Source organism: Geotrypetes seraphini, chromosome 1 (genome assembly GCF_902459505.1).
Source record: "Geotrypetes seraphini chromosome 1, aGeoSer1.1, whole genome shotgun sequence".
Classification (NCBI taxonomy): domain Eukaryota; kingdom Metazoa; phylum Chordata; class Amphibia; order Gymnophiona; family Dermophiidae; genus Geotrypetes; species Geotrypetes seraphini.
This window is the reverse complement of record NC_047084.1, coordinates 431,661,024-431,682,399: the sequence shown is the minus strand read 5'-3', so window position 1 is coordinate 431,682,399 and position 21,376 is coordinate 431,661,024. Positions and strand designations below refer to the sequence as shown.

The window sequence follows — 21,376 nt, the reverse complement described above, 5'->3', positions numbered from 1 at the left end:
AGGCTATTTTTATGTTCTTATTAAATGTCTGATAATATTTCTCTGTTCTTTTCCCTAGGACTGTTCTTTAGAAGAAATTAAGAAGCTTTGCTTAGAGCAATTAGAGCTGATGTCTGAGAAGAAGCTGATGAAGATTTTGGAGGGTATGAATTGATTGATTTTCTCTCCCCCCCCCCCCATTTTATAGTGGATCCTGAAGATTTTTCTTGCAGTTTATGCCACTTCTTTACAGCTCACAGATTGTAGTGCATATTCTCTAGTTGGCAAGTAGGATTGAATCAGATGCACATATAATATTCGATGGTGCTGACAGTGTGGCCCTTACCACATGCAGCAGTTCCTTCACTCTCCTCAGGTTCCCCCCCACCCCCACCCTATGTTGAACTGATGTGGGGACAAAGCTGTCCTAACATTTTCATTTAAATCTACTCTTGTTTCTCCAATACTGGTTTTGTTTTCTTCAGTTTTTATTTTTGTCTTAGTTGTTAAAACTATATATCCAGATTTCTCTCTGTTTAGATTAGTTACTTTTTCCCTTTAGACAGTCACTTAAGTAGCAGAACCAAACTGGTAAGAATGAGCAATTTTCATGTCATGAGTCCATAAGCTGTCTGAAAAAAAATTCATGTTTGAACTTTAGTAACTTTTTCATTTTTTCACATAATGGGATGGTGTTTTGACTGTAGCATTACAAATTGTTTTCTCTAATAGAATTCACTAAAATTCATTTTTTGATTCTGTAACTTTAGTCACCTTTTGCCAAAGATGATTACATATGTTCTATCTAGGGTCTTTTGAATGACTCTGCCACCCAGCTGATTTTGCTGAAAATCTGATTAACTTAACAGAAAACTTTGTAATACTGTGCAGTTCTTCTTTGTCCCTTTATGGCTATTCTTTCATGCCACCTTGCTGTGAAATATTTCTGGCGTGAATGTTGCTGGTACTCACAGGAGTGTGTTCTTGAGGGACATCACCTCATACACCTGCAGACTGGATACTAACACCACTCGGACTTCCTGCATGCTGCAGAAAACAAGCCACTACCCAAGACCCCAGCACTGCATCCCAGCCATGCTGCAAGCAAGTGGCTCCAGCAACACCAAAAACACTTGTTACTTACCTTGTCTTCAAAGAAAGGTAAGGCAGATACTAATTTGTCTAAGCACTGCTTCAGCCTTTTAAGAAGCAGCATCCTCTTACAGTGCACTCAAATAGCCAGTCCTTTTATTTTCCAGATGTCGTATCTCCAGCCATAGATCTAAACCAGTCTAAAATTGCTCAGGACACCCTAGCAGGTCTGCCTATGCTCTTACTCCAGTTGTAAATATCACCAGCCCCTCCAGCAAAAGGGAGTACTCCCCAGTGTGCTATCTTGTATCTTCAGAAGTTCTTTGCAGAAAGCATTTCACTGCTACAACAATTTCTCCATCTTATGACCTCAGAACACACCACAACTTAAACAGTTTCTCATCCTTTGATCACCATCCTATTGTCACAGGTCCCCTACTCACTGCTCTCATTCCTCCTTAGTTGTCTCATCATGGTATATTGGAAGCAGAGAACTGTACATAGGATCTTCCCCTCCCCAGAGGGTCTAATCCAAAACCATTATTACGCCTTCTAGTGCAATGTGTCTAGTAGTCAATGCTAGGATTAAGCATCTGAACTCGCAAGTTGCATGAAAAATTTTGTCAATCATCTTTGAACTCTCCCTCCTTCCCAGGAAGTTGCTCCTGCTCCCTCAGCTTTTTTCTGCAAGCAAATTTCTCAGAAGTGTTTCTGCTACAATTTTATTATTTTCAGGTATTTTTTCCTAATGTTCCATTTGAGGCTTAGTGCCCAGGGGTTCCCACTTTGTTGGGACCTCTGCTTGAGAGAGGACACAGACTCATGCTGTGGAAGTCTGCTGCTGTGAGTCTAACAGGATCAGCCCTGGGGGACACCTAACTAGCCAGCCTGTTTTTGTATTTTTATGGGAGCTCAGGAGCCCTGTGTAGCTGCTTGTATCCCTGATTTATCAGAAGCTTGAGCACAGGCTGTTTGGCTCTGTCCCAGCTTGGCTGGGCTTAATAGTAGGCTGGCTGAATGGTCCTCTCCCCCTTCATGGTGTGAGGTTTTCCAGGTGTTGAGGCTCAGTCTGATATTGGCCCAACTGACAGCCCAAAGACTCAAGTTCGTACTCTGAACCTGTGAGGCAGAGTTCTCTCTTTATCCCAGCTGCATTCCTAAGCTGAAGCAGGCAAGCACATGGCACAGTGAGTAAGACTATAATAGCCTGTGGGGAAAATCGGGGGGGGGGGGGGAGCGGTCTTCAAAAGTAAAATTTTAAAGGTTTCTGCAGCCAGAGCCAAGGTTCCTCACCTTTAAAAACCCCTTTCCCTGCATTTTTTGTACTACAGGGGAGTCCCCATTGGGACGTATTTGATGTAATTTTTCTGGCAGTGGTCATCTTGGATTTTAAAAACCTCCATCTGCCTCAAAACCCCTACATTTTATTTAAAATCAATTGGGATGAATCCCTCAGGCCTTTCTACCCCTGCATAATGCCAGGTTTGCGCTGGATGACCAACCGAGCAACATCCATGTCCCATGAGCGGTGGAGCGGGAGCCTTGGGCTCAGCCTCCTCTGAGTTCTGCAGGGCTGGTGATCCAAAGGAGGTGTGATCCTAAGAGAAGAGACCCTTTCCAGAGCTTTCCGAAGGTGCATTGGCTAAGTGCAGATGCGTGGTTGCCATGGAACCTAGGAGGTCCTTCAGGGATTCCCTGCCAAGTTCCTCGAGAACCCCTAGTATAAGGGTTCACCCTGGATTTTGTGAGCTTCATGTGGAATGCCTATTTGAACTGCATAGGGAATCTCCTCTCAGCATCCGCTCTGACCAGATGAAGACACAGAGCTAAACCAGGATGTTCAGTCTGACATAGACTGGGAGGATAGAAAGTCTGATTACATGCCATTATTGTCCCAGGATGCGGTTTCTGTAGCAGAGTTTGGTTCTCTGCATGAGATGAGAACAGTGGTCAAGAAGTGGTGGTGGCCCTAAACCTAGGGGAAGATCCCATGATGTGCTGGCTGATCAAAGCCTTGCTGCAAGAATTGAAGCTGGAAGTTCCTGCAGTCCCCTCATTGCAGTGCTCAGTTACTCTGACTGTGATATTTCCCTTGCATCCTTTTGTCACAAAGCTGGTCACGGACCACTGGGATGCTTCAGAGGAGTCCCTGCAAGTGGCTAAGACTATGTCCAAGATTTATCCTGTGGCTCCGGATTTCTAGCAGCTGTTTGTTCAGCTGAAGGTGGATTCGCTGGTGGTGCAGGTCACCAAACGAACCTCCTTGCCTAGTGAAGGAGGTGTGATATTAAAGGATACTCAGGACTGTAAAGTGGACGCGGTCCTCGAGAGAGAATTTGAAGCTCTGGTCTTAGGGATTAAGGTGGCAGCAGCAGTTTCCATTGTGACATGTGCTTGCTACACCCAGCTGTCTCAAGTTCCAGTCCAGGAGGAAAATGAAGACCCCCAAATGCTCCCATCTGGAATGAATTATATAGCAGATGCTCTGTATGACATCAGAGTCATGAGCAAGATATCAGCCTATGCTATCTCTGGCAGATTCTCTAGATCAGACAGTGGGAGGCCAAACAATGCAGAGGTCCTTTCAGGGGTCACGGCAGAAGATCAGTGGGGGCAAGAGACAGCAAGCCTCTGGCTCTCATCCCTCTCTAGCCTCCAAGAAAGCACAATGACACCAAGACAGGGGCCAGAAGGCTTGCCATCCTATATACACTTCTCCCTCTGAATCCACGAGGGTTAGGGGCAGAGCTGGCCCGCGAATAAGGAAAACTCGTGGATAACTTTTAGAGCCGACTCTGACCCACCCCTGCCTCCCTCCAGCATCCCGGACCTCCCCAGAACTTACCTGATGGATTAGCAGTGACGTGGGGCAGGAGCGATCTTCCTACGCTCCTGCCCCGTGCAGAGCCATCATCAAAAATGGCTGCTGTGAGTTCCTGTTGTAGTCTCGTGAGACCACGGGAACTCAAGGCAGCCATTTTTGATGACAGCTCTGCATGCGTAGGAAGATTGCTTCTGTCCCGTATCACCACTTAGACCACCAGGTAAGGTCTGGGGAGGTCCGGGACGCAGTGATTCAGAATTTTAAAACTAGGGGCAAAAAATTGCAAATAATCAAATTGGCGGGTACTAAACCCACGGATTCGGAGGGAGAAGTGTATTATATGACAGAGCTCTTCTCCACCTGCTGGTGGATGATTATAACCCACTTGTCTCATATTACCATACTATAATTGTATTTGACTCTGACCTTGTCATGATCCTATGTTGTTTGTACTTGTATCCTGACCTCTTATGTATGGTCATCTACTTAATTCCTGTTAACCGCATCAAATTTCACGGTGTATTGAGGTATACAAATAAAATTGTTATGTAAGTAATATCCCTTACCATCTGCCCTACACAAAACCCCTCCCAGTAGCATTGCCACACTACCTACATAGTAATGCTATGCTACCCAAATAAACTACAGTACTACAATGGGATTGGTTCCCTTGAACATACACACACACACACATTATACCAATGAACAATATGACTCCATCCTGCTTTTAACCCACAGCCAAATACCCCCATCCAAAAATAGGACAAAACAAGAAGACAGAACAATCACCACTGTCTGTCACTATTAGATGGCTTTCATGGCTGCAAGTCTCTGACATGGACGTTAACGTTCAGGATCATTTGGCAAACATTCCCTGTCTTGGTGAAGAGCTCTTTGGGGACAAGATGGAGGATGCTACCCAAAGACTTACTCGGCATGAACAAAGCTGGACTACCTTAACAGGATCCAAGACTAAGACTCAGCCATCTAAATCTTCTCAGACCTGCTTCATATAAGAAACATTATCCAACCACCTCATCCTCTTCAAAAACCCCACCACAGAAGAGGCAGAAATCATAAAAGCCTCAGAAACCTCAGACTTCTGCTCCTCAGAAATCAGCTCAGTCTTTTTGACATGCTTCTAGAGAGCATAGCCACAGTAACCCCATCCCCATCTCAACACCTCTCCTACTCATCAGAGGCTGACTTCTTTTATATCACTAACACTGGACACCTGAGTCCTCAGTCATTCAAGAGGGTTACTCTTTTCATTTTATTACCGTTCCTTCAAACAATCCTCCAAGAGTGTCCTTTTTCACATCTCAACAGACGTCCCGTCTTCAGGAAATCAAAGCTCTGCTTCAACTAAATGCCATAGAAGTGCCCCCTTCCCAGAAAATTCATGGGTTCTACTCCAGGTATTTCCTAATTCCAAAAAAGACAGGAGGTCTTTGTCCCATTCTCGACCTCCAAGATCTGAACAAATATTTAGTCAAAGAAAAGTTTTGCATGCTATCCCTAGGAACCATATAGCCTCTTATAGAATGAAATGATTGGTTATGCTCTCTAGATCTCAAAGAGGCATACACACACACAAAGCCATACAACCTGAACACAGAAAGTTTCTTCATTTTCGTCTGGATCATCAGCATTTCCAGTACAAAGTTCTACCATCCGGCCTTGCTTCATCTCCAAGAGTATTCGCAAAGTGCCTGGTGGTGGTAGCAGCATTCCTCTGTACCCATAGGTTTCAAGTGTTTCTGTATCTTGGATGATTGGTTGATAAAAGCTTCATCACCTCAAGTAGTGCACTCAGCAACACAAGTGACCATAGCTTTTCTAGGGTTTGAAGTCAACTTTCTAAAGTCTCATCTTTAGCCCTCCCAACTGTTGGAGTTCATTGGCGCTGTACTCAACACCACTCTTCTTCGGGCTTGCCTACCCCAACAAAGACAAACCACTTTGCTTCAACTTTGCAATTATTTGTCTACTCTGCAATATCTCAGCAATACAAATGATGCATCTCATGGGTCACAAGGCATCTACTGTCATGTCACTCTCTTTGCTCGACTTTATCTCAGATCAGCTTAGTGGACCCTAGCGTCTCAGTGGTCTCAAACCACGGATTCCTTATTCCAATGGATCAAAGTCAACTTGCCTCTTCATCAGTCTCTCCAATGGTGGTTGAATCTGACAAATCTCTTCAGAGGATTGCTATTTCACATTTCCTCAACATCACAAAATACGATGGATGCATCCATATATGTTTGCAGAGCTCACCTAGACCAGGGGTGCCCAATACGTCAATCACGATCGACCAGTTGAAAACTCAGGCAACCCGAGTTGATCGCGGAGCCATTCAGTTTCCCTTCTCTTTTATCCCCTCATGATCGGCATGCAATTAATCTGCCTCGTGAAGAACGCCGGCCAATCAGCGTGCTGGCAGGGTGGGGTTAGAAGGTCGGTGGGGATGGAGCTTAGCGCCCTACTACAGGAGACAGAAGCAGTGCACCACCTGTTGTGGTAAGAGCCAAGGTTGGGAATAGTGCTACCCGATTCAAATCGTTCACTTTGGGTGAATTGATACAATTTAAACCCCCCCAAAAAAATTGGCCTCCCAATTCAGTGACTGACCCTCCCCCCTCCCCCTCTAAAGCAAGATCGGCAGTGCTGCCGCTCCCGTTTTAGAGGGGGAGGGGGGAAGGTCAGTCGGAAAGTGCTGTGGTGTCCGGCTTTCTCCCTGGCCTCCTGCGCTTCCCTTTACCTAATTCCAGCAGGGAGCAGCCTGCAGAGAGGATTGCCGGTACTTTAGTGGTCCTTGCAAGTTGCCATAGGCCTCAGGAGCTGTCTTCCCTCTGCCGTGAGACTGCCTCTGACTCAGAGGAGGGGCAGGACCGCAGCAGAGGGAAGACAGCTCCTGAGGCTTATGGCAACCTGCAAGGATCGCTAAAGTACTGACAATCCTCTCTGCTGCCTGCTGAAATTAGGTAAATGGATGTGTGAGAGGTCAGGGGGGAACACGCAGGACCTCGGGGGGGTAGTCCAGGCCTTTGGAGGGAGGACAGGCAGGCCTTCGGGGGAGGAGGGCCCTGGTGTATAAGTACATGGAGGGAGGGAGGGAGGGAAGGGAGGTTCAAAGAGACGTGCATATGCTGGGGGAAGAAATAATGGGTCTAAAAGCAGAGGAGAGGGAGAGAGATGGTGGACTATGGGATTTAGGGAAGGAAGGAACAGAAAGAGAGAGAAGTTGGACACAAGGGATGGTGTGGAGGGGGGATAGAGATACTGGATAGGAGGGTAGTTGAGAAAAGAAAGGGAGAGATGGTGGACCCTGGGGTGGTGGGGAAGGAGGGAGAGATGCTGGATGAAAGGGTAGTTTAGAAAAAGTGGATCTTTGGATGGAGATGGAAAAAAGGAAAGATGCCAGACTTCCAGGGAAGGGAAGGGAAACGGAAAGGGAGGACAGAGATGGAAGATGGACGGAGAAAGAAGAAAGCAACAAATGGGCAGGAGACCCTGGCAAGCGAATTATCAGAAGACAACCAGAGCCTGGGACCACAATGATTTGAATAATGACCAGACAACAAAGGTAGGATAAATGATTTTATTTTCAATTTAGTGATCAAAATGTGGCCATTTTGAGAATTTATATCTGCTGTCTATATTTTGCACTATGGCCCCCTTTTACTAAACCGCAATAGCGGTTTTTAGCTCAGGGAGCCTATGAGCATCGAGAGCAGTGCAGAGCATTCAGCGCAGCTCCAAGCGCTAAAAACCACTATCGCGGTTTAGTAAAAAGGGAGGAGGAATATTTGTCTATTTTTGAATAGTTGTTACTGAGATGACATTGCATAAAGTCATCTGCCTTGATCTCTTTGGAAAAAAAACCCTGGAATATAAATGATAATTAACATTTTCTCTGTGTACAGTGTGCTTTGTGTTTTTTTAAATTTTATTGTTGGTAGATCATTTTGACTTGGTCATTTTAAAAGTAGCTCACAAGCCCAAAAAGTGTGGGCACCCCTGACCTAGACGGTCTCAGATGTCAGGGTTTGTGGTCTCCTCGAGAGAAGGCATTCTACATCAACCTGTTAGAATTGCAAGCAATTCACAATGCTCTGAAAACATTTCAAGATTGTCTCTCCAATCAGGTCCTCCTTGTTCACACAGACAACCAAGTAGCCATGTACTATATCAAAAAGCAGGGGGGAACAGGCTCTCTTCCCCTGTGTCAAGAAGCTGAGCACATTTGGAACTGGGCAAATCCTAAAAACATATTTCTCAAAACCTTATATGTACAAGGGAAACACAATGCTCTAGCTGACAAGCTCAGCAGATTTCTTCAGCTGCACAAGTGGACCCTGAGTCCAAAGTGTTACACCACATTTTCTTACTATGGGGGACACCTCAGATAGACCTGTTTGCTTTTCCCCACAACCACAAATTGCCTCAATTCTGCTCCAGACAATACTCTCATCGTCGTCTACAGGTTGATGCATTTCTTCTGGATTGGCTTCACAAGTTCCCATATGCGTTTCTGCCAATTCCTCTGGTCCTGAAGATATTAGTCAAGCTCTAACAGCTAGCCACTGTGTATAACACACAAAATATCTGCCCAATAAAAAAAAAAGCTTCCCGACAGTGTCCCCCCTCCCCAACAAAGCACCCCCTCCCTCCCTGAACTCCCCCCAAAATGGCAGGAGGGATGCCCACTCCCTCCTTCCACCAGATGCTCCCCCTCCACGCAAATATTGTAGGAGGGATGCCCACTCCCTCCTTCCATCACGCCACCCCGTTATCCTTCATTCGGGAGCAGGAGTGGTGCTCAGTCCCTCCTGCTCCTCGGCCGGCTGCCGTTAGCAATGAGGGCCTTAGGCCCCTCCCCAGTGTATCATGTGATGCACGGTGAGGGGCCTAAGGCCCTGATTGGCTCAGGCACCTCGGGCTGCAATAATGTGATCTCATGCCTTATGTTATATATGTATTGATGACCTAACATATTGTCGATTTGGCTGGATAAGAAGGGTTTTGTTTCTGGGGTGGGGTTTTTGAAGCACATTGGTATATTCTTTGAAAATTTGAATAAAAATACATTAAAAAATTTTTTTTTTTCGCTTTTAGATCCTTTTACAGAGCTGTGTTGCCAAGTAGCACACACGATGTGAGCGTGCGGAAGTATGACAGGGAAGAGATGAAGGGCCAGCTCCGCTCACTCGGAAGAAAACTGAAGATCAGGGAGGTGAAGGTGGCTTTCTCCGAGATCCTCCCGGTACCAAGAGCGGATGGAAAGAGACAAGGGGAATTGCAAGCGATCAATGCCTGGATGAGACGATGGTACGAAGAGGAAGCCTTTGACTTCGTGCGCAACTGGATGGCGTTCTGGGGAAAAAGCAAGTACTACAGAAAATACAAGGAAGGAGCAAGAGTATTGGCAGGCAACATGAAGAAGGCCATCGAGAAGGCTTTAAACTAAAAGACAGGGGGAAGCCGACAGTCGACCACCAGTTGATGGCCCGGGCGACAGGATGCCCCGAAGAAGGAATCACGGGCAAATACTCAAACACAGGAGGGGACAACCTCACAGCAAATAAGGGAGACAAGGCAGGAAGGGACGACTCAGACACAGGAGGGGATGACCACACAGAAAACTTAGGAGACAACTTAGGAGCAGAAAAGGATACCGTGAAAGAAACAGTAGAGACAGCTAAGCGTAGAAAGTCCAAGAAGGTAACACAAAGAGAACTCAAATGTATGTATACGAATGCTAGAAGTCTGGGAAACAAAATGGGTGAATTAGAGACAATAGCAAGACACGATGAACTGGAAATCATTGGCATAACAGAAACATGGTGGAATGAAGAAAACAAATGGGACACAGTAATACAGGGATACAAACTATACAGAAGAGATCGAGTAGGGTAGAAAGGTGGAGGTATTGTCCTATATGTTCAGGAAGGAGTAGAATCTGTTGGAGTGACTACGACGGAAAGGAAAAAGAAGCTGGAGTCCCTCTGGATCAAGATTCCTAGTCACAATGGCACAGACACAAAAATTGGCCTTTACTATCGACCCCCAGGACAGACGGAGGAAACAGACTCAGAAATGATAGAGGAAATCAAACAAGAATGCAAAACAGGCGATGTAATAATCTTGGGAGACTTCAGTTTCCCGGGGATAGACTGGAACCCGGGAACCTCCAACTGCGGCAAGGAGGCCAAGTTCCTGGAGGCGCTAGGGGATTGCTTCCTGGAACAAATGGTAAGAGAACCAACAAGAGGCAACACCACCTAGGACTTGGTCCTAAATAGCCTCAGGGGACCGACAAAAGAAGTAGAAGTCACGGTCCCGCTGGGGACGAGCGATCACAACATGATCAACTTTAAACTTGACATCGGGAAAGGGAAACGTACCAAAACCTTAACCAGGACCTTAAACTTTAAAAAAGGTAAATACGATCGCATGAGAGCCATGGTAGAACAACGGCTCAAGAAAAAGATGGACAAAATTAAAACGGTAGATCAGACATGGTCCCTACTGAAAAATACTATCACGGAAGCACAAAATCTCTACATTCCACGGATTTCCAAAGAAAGGAGAACTAAAGACAAAGGAGAACCGGCATGGCTTACCAGACAGGTGAAGGAAGCCATAAAAGAAAAGAAGGACTCTTTTAAAAAATGGAAACGCACGAAAACAACCGAAGCTTAGAACAAACATAAAGATGATCAGAAGAAATGTCACAAGGCGGTGAGGGATGCCAAAAAGGACTATGAGAAGAAAATAGCGCAAGAGGCCAAAAGCTTCAAGCCCTCCTTTAGATACGTAAAAGGGAAAAAACCTGCAAAAGAGACAGTGGGACCGCTGGACGACCAGGGAAGAAAAGGGTACATCAAGGAAGACAAACAAATTGCAGACAGACTAAATTCCTTCTTTGCGTCCGTCTTTACGAAGGAGGACACCGCAACAATACCAGAAGCAGTGGAAGTGTTTAAAGGAGTAATAGAAGACAGCCTCACCACAGTAGAATTGGACTTGGACCAGATATACTACCAGATCGACAAACTTGAAAGTGTCAAATCCCCTGGACCGGATGGAATTCACCCGAGAGTCTTAAAAGAATTGAAGGTTGAAATCGGAGAGCTATTGCAAAAACTTGCCAACCTGACAATTAGAACTGGACAGATACAGGACGACTGGAAGATAGCGAATGTCGCGCCAATTTTCAAAAAAGGATCGAGAGGAGAACCGGGCAACTACAGACCTGTGAGGCTTACGTCTGTCCCTGGAAAGATGGTTGAAGCACTGATTAAAGATAGCAGTCTGGCACTTGGATACACATGGCTTCAGGAAAGGGAAATCATGTTTAATGAATTTACTTCAATTTTTTGAGACCGTGAATGAACAAATTGATAGTGGAGAACCGGTGGACGTAAATATTTAGACTTCCAGAAAGCGATCAACAAAGTTCCACATGAAAGACTTCTCAGGAAACTACAAAGCCATGGAATAGAAGGAGATATACAAAGATGGATAGGCAAATGGCTGGAGAACAGAAAACAGAGAGTGGCATAAATGAGAAGTTTTCCGACTGGGAAAAAGTGACTAGCGATGTACCCCAGGGCTCAGTACTTGGGCCGATCTTATTTAATATTTATATCAATGACCTAGAAGAAGGAACATCCAGTGAGATCATCAAGTTTGCAGACGACACAAAGCTATGCTGGGCAATCAGATTGCAGAAGGATAGCGAGGAACTCCAGAGCGACTTGTGTCGGTTAGAGAAATGGGCAGAGAAATGGCAGATGAAGTTTAATGTGGAGAAATGCAAAGTAATGCATTTAGGCAGAAAGAACAAGGAACATGAGTATAGAATGTCAGGTGCAACTCTGGGTAAGAGCGAACAAGAAAAGGACCTGAGTGTAGTGATAGATAGGACCCTGAAACCGTCAGCACAATGTGCGGCGGCGGCAAAGAAAGCAAATAGAATGTTGGGCATGATAAAGAAGGGAATCACGAGTAGATCGGAGAGGGTCATAATGCCGCTTTATAGAGCAATGGTAGACCCCACTTGGAATACTGCGTCCAACATTGGTCTCCCAACCTAAAGAAGGATTTAAAACTGCTGGAGAGGGTGCAGAGACGAGCAACGAAGCTAGTAAAAGAAATTTAGACAATATTTTTCTAGGCATTTAAACTAGAAGGTGGGGGTGGTGTATGTACGAAGGACAATTATAGAGACCACCCCCGGCAAAAGAAAAGATGTGATAGTAGTAAAGACTGCAACATAAACAATATCAGCAACTCATTTCTTAGCATTGCAATGGAAAGTGAAATGAAACAAAAATCCATACGAAAATGGAGATTATCGCTGAAAAATAGCTGGAAAGCGATGACCACAAATGCTCGCAGTCTAAGCAACAAAGTTCATGATTTGCAAGCCCTGATGTTAGAGACAGATCTAGATATTGTCGCTATCAAAAAGATGTGCGGAGAGTTGAGTCGGTTCAGCGAATGGCAACCAGGATGGTCTCAGGTCTCAAGGATCTCCCATATGAGGAACGACTGGGTAAGTTGCAGCTGTACTCACTCAAGGAACGCAGAGAGAGGGGAGACATGATCGAGACGTTCAAATATGTCACAGGTCGTATCGAGGTGGAAGAGGATCTCTTTTTCCTTAAAGGACCCAAGGCAACAAGAGGGCATCCGTTGAAAATCAGGGGTGGGAAATTTCATGGCAACACCAGAAAATATTTCTTCACTGAAAGGGTGGTTGATCGCTGGAATAATCTTCCACAACAGGTAATTGAGGCCAGCAGCGTGCCAAATTTTAAGAAAAGATGGGATTGGCATGTGGGATCTCTTCGTGGAGGTAGTTAGGGGGTGGGCCATTAATGTGGGCAGACTAGATGGGCCGTGGCCCTTTTCTACCATCTTGTTCTATGTTTCTATTTCTACCTCCCCCCTTCCCCGCCCAGCATATCTGGCCGGTTCCCCTGCTGAAAGCCACTGGCGTCTACATCTCACCGATCCGCGGCTGCGTCGGAAGCCTTCTCTTTGACGTCGTAGCCGCAGATCGCGCGAGGAGCAGACGCCCGCAGCTTTCAGCAGGGGAGCCGGCCAGAAGCTGAGCAATGCCGGTGAGCACCTGCGGACACCCCTGTTTACTGCCGCTGCTGCTGGTTAAGGAAAGGCAGCAGCGGCAGAATAGGGAGGGTGGCCGGCTGTGCACCCCCTTGTGGCATGCACCCGGGGTGGACCACCCCCCCCCCCTTGGTACGCCACTGGGTTTATCAAATCTTAAATAAACATAAACATAATAGGGCAGGTATTGAAATAGTTTGCTTCCTTTTTAGAGAGCTTTCACACTATGTCTTGGTGCTGACAGTTCTGTCTGTTTGTACTTCAAGGCTCATTCTTGTTGATCTTAAGAATGAGTTATTGATTGTATGATCTGCCCATTGTATTTCCTTGCCCATTAAGAAATCAGTACACTTCTCCCTCCGTATCTGCGGATTCGCTTATTCGCGATTTTTTCGATGCTGACTCTGCCCCCCCCCAATTACATCATGATTAGTTCCTTTTCTTAATCAGAGAGCAATTAAAGAAAAAACAGTGCCTTTTGGAGGTCTCAGATGACGGCAATAAACGCATCATCTCCTCCGCCAGCCTGTCTCGCCTCTCACAGCACAGAACTGAAGAAGACAGCGCAGGAACCGCAAGTGCCAAGTGCTTTGAAAACTGAAGCGTCCTTCACGCAGGCTCCCGCCCCCCTCTCATGGAGATACGGAGCGGGAGCGGAAGCAGAGCATGCACGAAGCTCAGACAGCCCAACCAGCAAGATGGAGAGAGATCGAGTGAGAGAGAGTTGTTCACGTACACTTCCATCAGGCACACTCTCAATTACCTTCGTGCAGGCCTCCACCCCCTCTCGTTGTGACACGGAGCGAAAGCAAAGCCTGCACGAAGCCCAGCCAGCCCCACCAGCAAGATTGAGAGAGAGCTGCTCACATACCAGGTACCTTCAGCTGCAGAGTCTCTAGTTATTTGCAGTTTCAATAGCAAAAACACTGGCTGTTACAAAAAACCATGAATAACATATAAAAAGTTATTCGTGCTTTTTCTGTAATCGCACCTATGGTCCGCCCGCATCCCCTGCAAATACGGAGGGGGAAGTGTATATGAATCTCTTGACTTTTTAGTCCTTTAAGACCAGATTTAGCTTGAATGTTGCAAAAAGTCTAGTTTTATTTTTGTCTAGTTCAGATTTTGTAACTTCCTCCATTTTTTTGTGTTAGATTGTTAAGGAAACGGATTCACAGCATAAGATTGCTATGCAGAGGGATTTTTCAAACTTAAAATATTTTTGTCATGTTCAAGATTTTTGAGTCTTGTGAACATTTATACAATATTTCATAATTTTGAGTTTTCTCTTTTTGATTATTGTAACTCCTTACTTTAGGATCTTTCCCAGTGTTCACTGCAGCAGAGCTTCCTGAACTGCCATTTGGGTCCCTAAATAGGGTCATAAAACTTTAATTTGGGGAAATGATCTGGATGGATTTTTCATAAGTGCAACATTATTATGCTTCTCTGAAAGGTCACACAATTTTATTTGGCTGTGGTCATGGTGTCACAGCCTGTGCTATGGCCTTTTCAGGTTGCTCAGAATGCAACTGCTCACTTGCTATGCAGGATCCCTCTTACCAAGCATAAATCACTTTTTTCTTACTCAATTACATTGGTTTTGTTTACTAGGGAGAATTCAGTTTAAGGTACAGACGTTGGTGCTACAGCATTAAAAATGTATTGACCGCAAGAAGTATTGCAGTTGGTTGATAAGTGTCTTCTTGATATTCCTTCATTTCAGCATATTAGGTTGGAGGACTAGTCTCTCTCCATAGTTGTAAGTCTTGTTATATGGAACGCTTTGCCATTGGATCTGCATTCAGTACTGTCACTGATATTTTTTTAAAGGCAATTAAAAATTTATCTTTTTAAGCAAGCTTTTTCTGTTGGATATTTTCTGTTGAATATCTGCCTCTTGGTTTCTGCCATCTGGCTGCTTCTTAGTCTAGGCTAGCAGTTATTATAAAATGAAAAGCTTGGGAATCCTGTATGTCTAAAGAAGTGGAAGTAATTTAAGTATTTGGAAGTTTAAGGAAAAAATTTTATCTACTGCTGTTGACTGGATTTTAAGGCATTGTGCGCTTTTTGTAGCACAGCCTCAAATAATATGTTCCTTGCTTCTGCACCATGATTTGTCTCTCTGCATAAGCTTGAGCTGTGCAGTACAGTAAGTTCCAGAGTAAAGACTGATACGGTAGCTGTTGCCCGCGGTAAGCCGTGGGTGACTGCGGGTAACCCAGCGAAACGGTAGGGAAAAAACTGTTCACTGCGGCTATGGGGACAAGGCCATTTGTGGAGTGTTGAATGGACTTGTCTCCTCATTAAAGGGAGAGAATACGCGCACTGATCACTGATCGCGCTCCCTCCCTCCTTACTGATCACTACCGCCGCCCCATCCAAGCATCTCCCTCCCTCCTTACCGATTGCTATCACCGCCGCCCCGTCTGAGCATCTTCCTTTCTCTCTCCCTGTCCCTTACCTTCATGGCGGGTAATTTCTAAATTTCCTTCCTATGAGCAGCCGGAGCATTGAAATCGTGTGTAGCTGCTGTAAAGGTCATCTCTAACGCAACCGGAAGTTACAGAAGACCTTTCCTGCAGCTACAGGCAACTTCAACGTTCCGGCTGCTCGTAGGAAGGGAATTTATAAATCACCCGCCACGAAAGTAAGGGGCAGGGAGGGAGAAAGGGAGGAAAGGTGGGGTGGAGAGGAACAGACGCTGAAGGGAAATGGGGAAGAGAGATTTCAGAATATAGGGGGAAGAAGATGGGTGCCAGACCAATTGGGGAGGGAGGGAGAGATGGAAGGGAGAGGCACAGTAACAGAGTATATGGAAGAGACAGAAAAGGCAAACAGTGGATGGAAGGAAATGAATGAGGAGAAGATGAAGAAAGCAGAAACCAAACAAAGGTAGAAAAAAAAATTCAATTTCTTTTCTTGTTTTTTTTTTTGCTTTAGGATAAAGTACTATATTAGTTGTGTTGATAAAAATTTATAAACAAAGCCCTGCCAGCTGAACATCTCTTTCTCTAGTTCAGCAGCCAGAACTTTGATTTATAAGGAATGAATAAGTTAAGTATTGCAGTACTGAGGCTTGTATGGATGCTGCGGGGACAGTGGTCATGGGGATGGGGACAGGGCGGGGACAGTGGTCGCGGAGACGGGGCGGTGTCGGGAACAAATTTTTTCCCGTGTCATTTTCTATTCCAGAGTTTTGTCACATTAGGTCTCAAAGTATTTAAACTGTAAGACAGACCAAACTTTCTGTACCGCGTTAGCTGTGGACTAAGAAGCATGCTGTGTTTACTAAAAAAAACAAAATGTATCCCATGAGGTGAAGGGAAACAGGTAGTAGTGTTAGAGAGACTGGGTGAAGGCTAAAGGGGTGAGTTTGAGAGAGAGAGGCTGATGGGGACCCAGGCTATGATGACACATGAAACAAAGAGAAAATTTCCTCTGTTTCACCTGTTGAGGGTATTGACACTCAGCTAAGAGCTTGCTTTTGGAATGGATACTACTGGATTTGGCCCAGGTGATTTGCAGAGGCATTGTAAGAAGAACTGATTTACTAAAGTTTCTTTTCCCACAGACACAAAATTGGAAAAGATCCTTAATAAGTCAGTTTCTAAAAGAGCTGTTGCTGATCTGGAAGGGGATCCCCTCCTCCCCCAACTTCATGGGTGGGGGCAATGTTGAAAAGATGGGGTAGGAGAAGCAAGAGAGATCTCCTAAGTTATTGGGCTGGCTTATAGAGTTAGTGAAATTTTGTCAAGACCTGACATAGGTTGTAACGTAATCACCTACATATGTACTTCATCACTCTGCCCATGATTCACCCAAATTTTGCCCTCCCCCCCCAAACACTAAATACGAGTACACATCTGGGTAACCTAAAAGTATTCTCTGGCTTGTCACTGTACATACTTTTACATAGAGGTTAATTTTATATGAGGCCTTTTGCATGTTTACAATACAGTTTCTACACACAAAATTATAAAATTTATAAAATTACCCATATAGTGACTAAATCTTGAGGAAGTCTGGCACTAGAAACTTTCTACTAAACCCCGCAGAGTAAGTTGGATGATTAGTAATTCAGGGGGCGGGGTAAATAAAATACAGCCTTTTCTTTAAATTGGTTCAGCATATTAAACCTATAGTTATTTCTATTTTTAATAAACATTAATTGTTCACAAAAAGCACTCATGTTGTCATGTATAATTTTGTAGGAGAAAATGGAATTGATTCTGCCACTGATGAAGAAGGAGAGAAGGGTGCAGATGTTAGTCAGTGAGTATGAATACTTTTGATTCTCGTATGCTTAGGTTGTTTACCTGTGTCTTTGTTCAATGCCTGCCATCAGGTAAAATAAAATCTCTTAAGACAGGGCTCAATAGAAAACCTTCCAGTGCTGAATTTATTGTGGCTGTCTTTGAATGCAAGTGTTACCCAGTTTACTTATAGAATAGAGCTGAGGACTGACAGCAGTATGATAGACCTTGACTGATAGAAAGTGCAAGTGAGAAATCTGTTTCCATCACATTATGGATTCAGTCTCTACCCTTTACTACTTTTTGAGTTTCAGTTGTCCACAGCATATCCTCCCTCAGCTGTCTTTTACAAGCTGAATAATCCTAATCTCTCGAGCTTTTGTTCATACGAGGGTTGTTCCATCATCTTTCTTACAATTACTGAGCAAGGTTAAATCAGACACACTTGGTTATTATCAAACTTTATATCACTATGCATCACAGCATTGATGGATGACTGCCAATACAGATCCTGCTCTTGGAGTTTATAGATGGACAAAAATAAAAAAATGGTCTTTTGAGTGTGCATGGGAGTTGTACTTGTGTTGCCTTCCTCAAGGTACTCTATACTTTTTGTTTTTGTTGTTGTTGTTTTATCTGTGCTGGTTTTCAGATGTATGTCCAGTCTTTGATTTTTCCTCTTTGTTATTCCCCTCATCCACAATCAAAAAATAAATGTATTAAATTGAGTTGCACGAAGATGTTCCTAAAGGTTGGAAGTATAAAGCTTTTAAGAGGGAGGCCTAGATGTCTCTGAACCATAAAGTTGCACTGAAGAAATTCTAACTGGTTTCCCCCACATGGCTGAAGACCCTGGTGGCTATACTAGAATTAGAGGCAGGTGATACTTTCCCTAGCCTGTTGGTACCAATTCTTCAAATCATGGTGCAGCCCATCTACAAGCAACTTGAGTAAGTCCTGAGGAGATTCCCATTTTGTTCTAAGATCTTTCACCTGGATTCAGCTGTGCACTTATACTCTCAACCCATGCATACAACCAGTGTTGCATCAGGGTGCAATCAGCTTCAGAAAGTTTGTCTTACTGGCAGATGATGACCTCCTAAGTAAGGGAGGAAATCCAATTGTCCTCCTAGAATGGATAGCAGTGAAAGGTTACATAGGGCTCTTTAGACTCTTCTCTGCAGAAGGCCAAGAGTGCCTTACCAACTACTGAATAACATGAAATCCTGGCAATATTATTCCCCCTCATAATTCAGAAGGAGTAGGAGTAGAACCCAGTGGTGTTGCTATTTGACCACCTGCATCTACTGGATAAGTTAAGAGATGAGACAGCCATTTTAGGTCATGGACTTCTGCATATGCCAAAATTCTATCTTATGCTTCCTATTCATTCTTAGTAAGGCTCCAAGAAAATACAGCTGCCACATTTAGTGATGGTGCAGTCAACCTTCATGTGGATGAAGGGAACAGGTAGCAGTGTTAGAGAGACTGGATGAAGGCTGGGGGGATGGGTTAGGGTTGAGATGAGCGAGAGAGAGTGGGTGAAGGCTAAAGGGATGAGTTTGAGGGAGAGAGGCTGATGGGGACCCAGGATATGGTGACACAGGAAACAAGGGAATGTCCTCTGTTTCACCTGTTGAGGGTGCTGGCACACAGCTAAGAACATTCTTTTGGCATGGATACTATTGGCTTTTGCCCTGTAATTTGCAAATGATGATTAAGCATGCAAAGTAGTACTTTAACCCTCCACTAGGGAACGAGCACAAGAACTTTGGATACTGTGACGAAAGAAAGAAACTAGGCTCTATGCCAGGGCAGCTTTATATGGGAAAATTCTTGCATGGCTGTCTGTCCAGGTTGCTCCCATCAGAAGACACGGGTAGCTTCAAAGGAGTCCTGGATGCAATGGCATACCTAGCATATGAGGCACCCGGGGCCCATAATTTTTTGAACCCCCCCCCCCCCATATATATATGAAAAACATGATTTTTAGTAACAATCCAAACTTCACACAAGAGTATACCTAGGAAAAGGCAGCATCTTACATACTGCAGTGAGCAGAACATTAATAAACCCATTGTAAAACTAAACAAACCAAACTAGTACAGATCAATCCTGCAGTCAAGCCTAACAAAAAAACATGCCTTTCGATCACACAGAACACAGAAAACACCTTCGCCTAGTATAGAATATGTAATCACAAACTAACCCCTCCCCCTTTTACAAAACTGTAGTGTGGTTTTTAGCCATGGTTAAACGTCTCAAAATCTTCTTGTTACACCTTCTTTAAAATTGATTAACACGTTGCGCTCCAATAATTTTGCCGTCACTGCTCCTACTCTCTGGAATTCGTTGCCCAACCATCTGCGCAATGAATCCGATTTAAAACAATTTAAAGCAAAACTAAAAACATTCTTGTTCTAGGACGCTTTTGGATAACAACTGTCCTCTTAAGGACAAAATTAAATCAAATTGTTACTTTTTACCCTAACCTACTGTACTTTCCCTTTATGTTGCACTCTTCTTTAACGATTGTAGTTCTTCCCCACTTTCCTATTGTTTGAAGTAGATCCATACGTCTTATCAGTGCTTTATTATGACACTCGGATTTTATCCAGTATCCCCTGTTTTAATATGTTTTTATGTAATTTTATATTGTACACCGCTTAGAAACCTGATTAAGCGGTTAAAAAATTTTTTTAATAAACTTGAAACTTGTGGTAGAATTCTGAACATCAGAGCTGCTACCATCACGGCTGGCGCTAAAAAACTCCACAGTTTTGTAAAAGGGGGGATAAAATAGAAATACATAGACAAAGGTTAAATTGAACCAGCAAGAAGCTGGACTCTGCATACAATGCAACACCACAGAAACAGTGACACATGTCTCCTAAAGCAATAAATAAATAGAAAATTTTTGTTCTACCTTTGTCTTTGCTGGTTTCTGCTTTCCTCATCTTCTTGTTACTCTCTTTCTTCCATCCACTGTCTGCCGTCTCTCTGCCCCTATATGGCATCTTCTCTCCTTCTAAGCCCCTTCCAGAAACTGTATGCCTCTCCCTTCCATCTCTCGTTTCACCCCCATTGGTCTGGCATCTCTCTCCTCTCCTTCCCTCTCCCACACCTCTCCTCTGCAATCCCTTTCCTTCTTTCCCTTTCAATTTATTTTCTGCATCCATCTAGATTATATTCTTACTACCCACTCATCAATTTCCTTTTTTACTGTCTACCTACATACAGCTCACCACCTCTTTCCCTCAACCCCTCCAGTATTTCCCTAACTCAATCCTCCCCCCCCCATCATGTGCCCTCCTTTTATTTATCCCCTCTTTCCATCAGGTGCCCTCTTTCTCTACCCCTTCCATCTAGTACCTTCTCTCTGTCCACTTCCATCGTCTGCTCCCTTCTTTCTCTCCTCCCATTTCCTTTCTGCATTTGCTCCCTTATCTCTCCCATCTGCACTTCCATCTAGCATAGGCTCCCCCTCTACCCTCCCCACTACCATCCAATGTCTGCCCTTTCTCTCTCCATCCACCCCTCTTCAATCAGCAACTGCCCCCTTTCTTTCCCTCCAATCCAATTATATCCAGTATCCTTTCCCCTTATGCCTCTCTCCCTTTTCCCTGCACACCAATTCCATCAATACCACCCTTCCATACCATCCTACCCCATTTCTCTCCCTCCACCACTCTTCTATACCAGAAGTCCTGCTCCCTTCTTTTCCTTCATGCAGCAAGGTCCCACAATGAGTATGTCTGCCGGCTCTGCTCTGGAAAAAGTAAGTTACGTTGGAAGGGGTGGACCCGGCAGATGCAGTCATCGCAACTCCCTGCGTCTGCCGGGTCCACCCCCTCTGACGTAACTTACTTCTTCCGGAGCAGAGCTGGCAGATGTACTCATCGCGGGACCTTCCTGCACCTCAGCATGGCTGCCGACTCTGCTCCAGAGCAAGTACATCGAAGGGGGTGCACCGGCAGCTGCGCTGAAGTGCAGGTATTTTTCAATAGTAGGGCAGGACTTCTAGACCGCTATGCACCCGCTTAGGGCGTGCACCTGGGGCGGACCGCCCCCCCCCCCCCCCCCC

At 44.7% G+C, this 21,376-nt stretch overlaps 1 protein-coding gene across 4 annotated transcripts in view; it reads left to right on the top strand.

Annotated features, from left to right (window-relative positions):
- Positions 1 to 21,376, top strand: part of CAAP1 (caspase activity and apoptosis inhibitor 1) — a 142,909-nt gene that overhangs the window by 66,766 nt on the left and 54,767 nt on the right. For all 4 annotated transcript variants that reach the window (XM_033919288.1, XM_033919314.1, XM_033919295.1 and 1 more), the window contains exons 4-5: positions 59 to 143; positions 17,251 to 17,311. In XM_033919288.1, the coding sequence (XP_033775179.1) occupies positions 59 to 143; positions 17,251 to 17,311 (146 nt within the window). The remainder of the gene's footprint in view (positions 1 to 58; positions 144 to 17,250; positions 17,312 to 21,376) is intronic.